We start from the raw sequence: 6,256 nt of genomic DNA, 5'->3' as shown, positions 1-6,256 counted from the left end.
ATTCAGCAACGCCTGCACCTGACTCACCTGCGGAGTGGCAGTGGAACCCAGCGCCTCCTGCTCCATCACCACCAGCTCTGATGGATCTGCATCCAGCTCCACTGTCACCTCTGGAGCAACAGGAAGACAGTGAGGGTGCCGCCTTCCAGGACGCCTCCTTCTCACCCCCATCCATGCCTGACTCCAGGGGTCAGGATCCTGAGGAGGCAGAACCACAGCCTCCGACCACCTCCACATGCAAGCCCACCAGACATCTGCAAACCAGCCACAAGCTTCTGGACTGGGGCCTGACAGTAAGAAAAAAGACTGTATTTTTGGGTGACTCTAACCTCTCCAGGCTTCCAGCTTTCCAGCAGCATGACGTGCAGGTCGACAGCTACCCTGGAGCGACTTTCCAGCATGCTGAAGCTATCCTGCACAAAACAATTTGTCATGTTAACCCCACAAAGGTAATTCTGTCATTCGGAATTAATAATAGAAAGCAAAAACCACGAGCCAGAAGTGTGAGACAGATCCAAGCTGCCTTGAGAGCAGCTCGGGAGGTTTTTCCTGAAGCCACAATCTACATTCCATTGATTAACTTCTCTCTGAATCTCCGACTGGTAGAAAAGGTCAATATTAGAAATATGAATGATTACATAACACTGAAAGCACCCTTCTTACCTGCGTTACCACAAGATGAGTTCCAAACACTTAGGGACAAAGTCCACTGGTCTCATCGTACAGCATCTTCCATGTGGGACCACTGGCTCCAACATTTAAACTAGTGCCCCCCAGAACCCATATTTTTCAGGAGGGGTTTAAAAATGTTATGCTTTTAACCAATAAAAATAAACTTACCACTCCCCAGCTTTCTCTACTAAATAGGGGGCTTACTTTTATTCCAACCAGTGGAAGCAGAAAAAATCTTTTGCCCCAATGTAGATATGATCTACAAAAATATCATAGGAGACTAAAATTAACAGCCTACTATCAAAATTCAAATCCCACAGAAAAAAAGCCCTTTCTCCCACCTTCCAATTGGACACCCTCAGACGATGGCCTCCCCTCCTACATCCTGGAATTAATCAAGGCAGACCTTGATTATTTTGACAACCACTTCAAAATAGATAGAACCAAACCCAATCTGACCAAACAAGAAACTGCAGACTTAAGACAACTAATGAACAACAAAGAAATTGTTATAAAACCACCCGATAAAGGCAGTGTGGTTGTAATTATGGAAAAGGAAAAATATTTATGGGAGGGTTACAGACAACTGAAAGATGAAAAATACTATAAACAATTAGATAAACCTATATTCCTAGAAACATTTCAAACAATAACCAAAATATTTCAGAAAATATATAATAAAAATCTAATAAATGCAAAACAACGCAATTACTTGATTGGAAGCTCAGAGCCCAGAGCAAGGCAATTTTATCTGCTCCCCCAAATCCACAAAGAACCGGCCTCCTGGAGCATCCCCTTTGTGATCCCTCCTGGCCGGCCGATAGTTTCGGACTGTAGCAGTGAAACCTATAGGTCGGCAGAATTTATAGATTATTTTTTAAATCCACTGTCCACCAAACATCAAAGCTATATAAAAGACACATATGACTTTATTGAAAAAATTAAAACATTAAATATTCCCCACAATTCGTCCCTTTTTACAATTGACGTGGACAGTCTCTATACAAACATTGACACCCAAGAAGGATTGGCAGCTGTAAAAAACATATTTAATACATTTAAGGACCAAAAAAGACCAGACGAGGAAATCCTACAATTATTGGAAATAAATCTAACTAAAAATGATTTTGAATTTAATGGACACTTTTTTCTGCAAATCAAGGGGACTGCAATGGGGAAGAAATTTGCTCCGGCCTACGCAGACATATTCATGGCTGAGTGGGAAACTGAGGCCCTGAAAAAATGCCCAAAACAACCGCTCCATTATTATAGATATTTAGATGACATATGGGGCGTCTGGACTTATTCTGATCAGGACTTCATAAACTTTATTGACACCCTTAACACACACAATCCCTCCATCAAATTAAAATCAACTATTGACCGAAACTCTATTAATTTTTTGGACACAACCACATTTAAAGGTCCCAAATTTGAAACAAATAACATCCTTGACACAAAAGTCTATTTTAAAGAAACAGATACACACGCCCTCTTGCACAAACATAGTTACCACCCAAAACACACTTTTGCAGGTCTTGTGAAGTCCCAGCTGCTGAGGTTTCACAGGATCTGTACACAAGAGGATGATTTTAGACTAGCCACAAAAATATTGTTCACATCTTTGTCCAGCAGGGGTTATACCAGGACCTTTCTCAGGTCCATCCTCAAAACCTACCTGCAGCAAAGATCCATCCAGACGTCCCCTGCTATTCCCTTTGTGTCGACCTATTCGGAATCAACAGTCCAATTAGTAAAGAAAATTAAAAACAATTTGAAAACAACCATCAATAACCAGCTCAGACCAAATTTGAGAATTATTGCTGCATTTAGGAAAAACAAAAACCTTAACGACCATTTAGTAAGAGCCAAAATTCAATCCAGCAATAATTTAAAGTCTGAGAACAAAGACACTTATTTTAAACAAATAGATTGGACATACAATAACAAAACCAAACAGGTTTTTAACCTACCCACTAGGGGATCAGTCCAGTCCACCAATTGTGTGTACTTAACACTTGAGCGTCCGTAGTGAGGCCATCTGGCATTTCTACCTGCAATGGTCAAAGGAAGGCCAAGTGGCTGGGTTAGTTGTAATTTGCATACCTAAAGAGCAGCCTTCTACTTTGTTTGCATTGAAACAGCACAGCCATTGTTCTAATTAGGATGCTAAACAAAGAAAACGGCAAAGTGGCTGGGCAAGTTTTCATTTCATTTCACCTCTCTTTGAGTCACTCTTTGAGTCACTTTTAGTAAGAGGTCAATGCAGTTTGTTTTTCATTTATTGCTGAGGTTTATTGCTTGTGCACAAGATTCCAAACAATACTTCTTTACAATACACAACACTGCAATCAAAATATTCAAATATACAAATATACAAATCGGTGTATCATGTAGATAAAATTAGTTCAGCCCTCTACATTGTCTGCACACACATGGCATTGCCACACCATCTCCTTTCTGCATGTACCACAGGTATACTTGTAGCAATCAACACAGCGCACTGTGGCATGATTGCTCTTGCACCGACTTTTCACCTGACACATTGCCCTTTTCCCTTGGCCAGGTGTGGGAGGTTGTCGTCGAAGACAGCTGTCCCTTCTTGCCTTCTCAGCTCCTACATGTGAGTGTGCAAGCTCGCTTGCGAGCTCCACCAGGAAGTCCGCTCGTCTCTCCTTTACCCCAGTACATGCACTATACAGTATGTGTGCATTTAGTGCGGCAATGTCGATCATGTTGTAAAACACAGCGACTGGCCATCGCCGTGTTCCTGAGCGTACAGTGTACTCTCGCACCATCTGGTCCATCACATCTACACCGCACTTCATACTGTTATAATCTGTGACTGTGTTAGGCTTTTTTTTCCTGGTATTCCCTGCCTCAACCACGCTGTGCATGCTACTGAGAATGCAGACAGTCTTTCTCCGCTTGGGCGCATAAACGGTCACTGTTGCTCCAGAGGTTGAAAAAACCTAATAAATAATAGGAGAAAAAATGTTATTATTTCACTTTTACAGATACCTTGATTACACATGTGCCCTTGATATATACAACTTACCTGAGTACTGAATTCATTGCGGTCCAAAGTCTTTTTGACAGATTCAGGAATCTCCCGGCGAATCTTATTGACTGTGCCCAGCAGGGTGGTCTTCCGGCTGAGCAGTCGTCGTGCAAGTGGCACAGATGTAAAAAAATTGTCTGTGGAAACTGTTCTCCCTTTGTCCAAGAATGGTTCCATGAGCTTCATCACCACATTTTCTGATAGTCTCTCCCCCGTGGGACGACTGGGGTCTTTGCCAAGATATGGGATGATGTTGCACACATATTTGGATTTCAGGTCACATGCTACCCAGAACTTGATACCAAACTTGTCAGGTTTTGTTGCCATGTACTGGAGGAAACGGCAGCGAGTTTTTGTTGGAAACAGCTGCTCGTCAATGGTGATGCACCTCCCTGGGTTGAAAGATTTGATGCAGTTTTCAACAAAAGACCCCCAGACATTGGAGATCGCAGCAAACCTGTCGGTACAGACTCGTTCGATGCGTGTGCTCTTCTGATCGAAGCGTAAGTGCCGCATGATATCTTTGAAGTGGTTTCTGGCCATAATTTTGGAGATCAGTGGATTTCCCATTTTTGCCGACCATGCGTCTTGCATGGAGGGAAGTTTGATGACCCCTCGTAAGAGGAGGATGGCAATGAATGCCATCAATTCAGGGATGGACATGAACCAGCTGTCATCCTCTGTCTGGCGTCCATGCTGAACAGTACAGTCCTGAATAATCCGAAGCATGCCCAGGGTGATGAAACAAAGGAAACTCTGTAAGCGAGTTGAAACCTTGCTTCTGACCAAAGCAGTTGGCTCTCCCTTTGCAGCATAACCTTCAATTGGGCTGTGATGAAGAGGCCTCCCAACCAGTTCTTCTTGCCACATGGTGCCATCTTTTGCCTTCTCTGTTGCCGCAGGATGCGTTTCCAGTTGACCTCGCTTTTCTGGTGGTGGTGAAGTCTCCTCATCTGCGATCAGATTTCTGAGATGTGAGCCACGAAAACCTCCAGCGATGTTATAATATCAATACAAAGATATATTTTGTTTCACCTCTTCATTTTTTTTATTTATTATCATCAAAGAACTACTCAACTTTTTGGGAAATTTCTGCCCTATTAAAAATTAATGAAAAGTCAATATTTTGTGAATTCTGAATTAGTCTTTATACATTTACAAGAATATTCAAATAAATTAAAGTCATTTTCAGGCTCCTAGTTTAAATTTTAATTTCAAAATATCTCATATGTTTCATTTTTATCCATTTAGAATGGTTTTCATCTTTTCTAAAAATACATTGCCATAAGCAGCCCATCATTACTGGTCAATACTGTGACCTCTCAGCATTTGCCGGGAACCTTCCTGCTGAGAGGCAAGAGTGCTGACCACCAAGCCATGACCAGCAAGTGAAAAAAAAGATGTTTAGTAAATCTTACCAGAAGAAAGATCAGAGTTTGAGCTCAGCTGAAGGGCAATGTCTTCTTCTTCAGAGTCGCAAGGGTTGACATGATTCAGGATCATTTCCAAAGTCTCCTCAGTGTTGTAAAACTTCGGCATCTTTGCTTTTCAGTTGACTAACTGGGAGTCTAAGTTTGCCAGAGTTTGGAGGCTGTTTTGAAGGAGAACATCTCCCCCACCCAGACCTACCCTGTCGTTATCCAGCCATTAAGCCCACTATTGCTGCATTTACAATTGAAAGGTGGCCAATTGCAGGCAGGTAAACAAATGCATTTGAACCCGCTCAGCCAGTTGGCCTTGCTCTGGACTCTCCTGAGGTAGTAGAAAATTGTGGACGTTCTAGTGTTAATTACCTGCAAAACATGTCACAAAAAATATGTGGGAGAAACGGGAAGAACAATTAAAGAAAGGTTCCAGGGCCACAAACAAAATATAGTGGGTCAACACAAAACTTACCAGGTCTTGACTCAGCGGGTGGGAGGCTGTCCAGGCCTCGGTCCTTGAGTGTAATCCACACTGGACCCAGGCTCAGAGGCGAAGAGCTGAAAAAATTTGGATTTCAGAATTAGACACTGTTCATCCAGAGGGCCTTAATGAAAGGGGGCCCCTTCCATTTTAAACTAATCCAGGAGGAAGGCCCTAAACATAACCAGCCTATCCAAATATTTAGTAATTTCCCTGATTAAAACTTTTCCCCCCCCTTTTAGAAACCCTAAGCTTAACCATAGAGACCCCTGATATTTAATCTGAATTTTGATGCCCTGACCCTGACCCTGGCCCTAACCTTAACCCTAACCTTGACCCCTGGCCCTAACCTTAACCCTTAACTTTACCAATTAATTCCCTTTAAGCCTGCCCTTTGAAGCCCTAATCCTAATCCTCATAACCCTCTCATAACCCCCAACCCACTGAGATTATCATACCTACAAATTATTTTTCCTTTGTTGGAGGTGGGCCCTGAAGCTCTGCCCATGGGTTGACTGCACGGAGTGTGCACTGCGTTCAGCCCTCCCAATCTTCCTTTCCCTGGGGGGGCTGGACTTCAAACGTCTTCTGTCTAACCCTAACCCTAACCCTAACCCT

At 42.7% G+C, this 6,256-nt stretch overlaps 1 protein-coding gene across 1 annotated transcript; it reads left to right on the top strand.

Annotated features, from left to right (window-relative positions):
- Window positions 1-246: 246 nt before the first annotated feature.
- LOC112143026 lies at window positions 247-2,225 on the top strand (the record flags this gene model as incomplete). The annotated part of the gene is given in 1 exon segment (XM_024266761.2): window positions 247-2,225. A coding segment is annotated over 1 exon segment (1,414 nt), but the record flags the coding sequence as incomplete, so codon positions are not given.
- Between the last annotated feature and the right edge of the window lie 4,031 nt (window positions 2,226-6,256).

The sequence above is a fragment of the Oryzias melastigma genome, linkage group LG14 (assembly GCF_002922805.2).
Source record: "Oryzias melastigma strain HK-1 linkage group LG14, ASM292280v2, whole genome shotgun sequence".
NCBI lineage: Eukaryota > Metazoa > Chordata > Actinopteri > Beloniformes > Adrianichthyidae > Oryzias > Oryzias melastigma.
The sequence above is the reverse complement of the archived record's forward strand: the minus strand, read 5'-3'. Positions and strand labels throughout refer to the sequence as shown.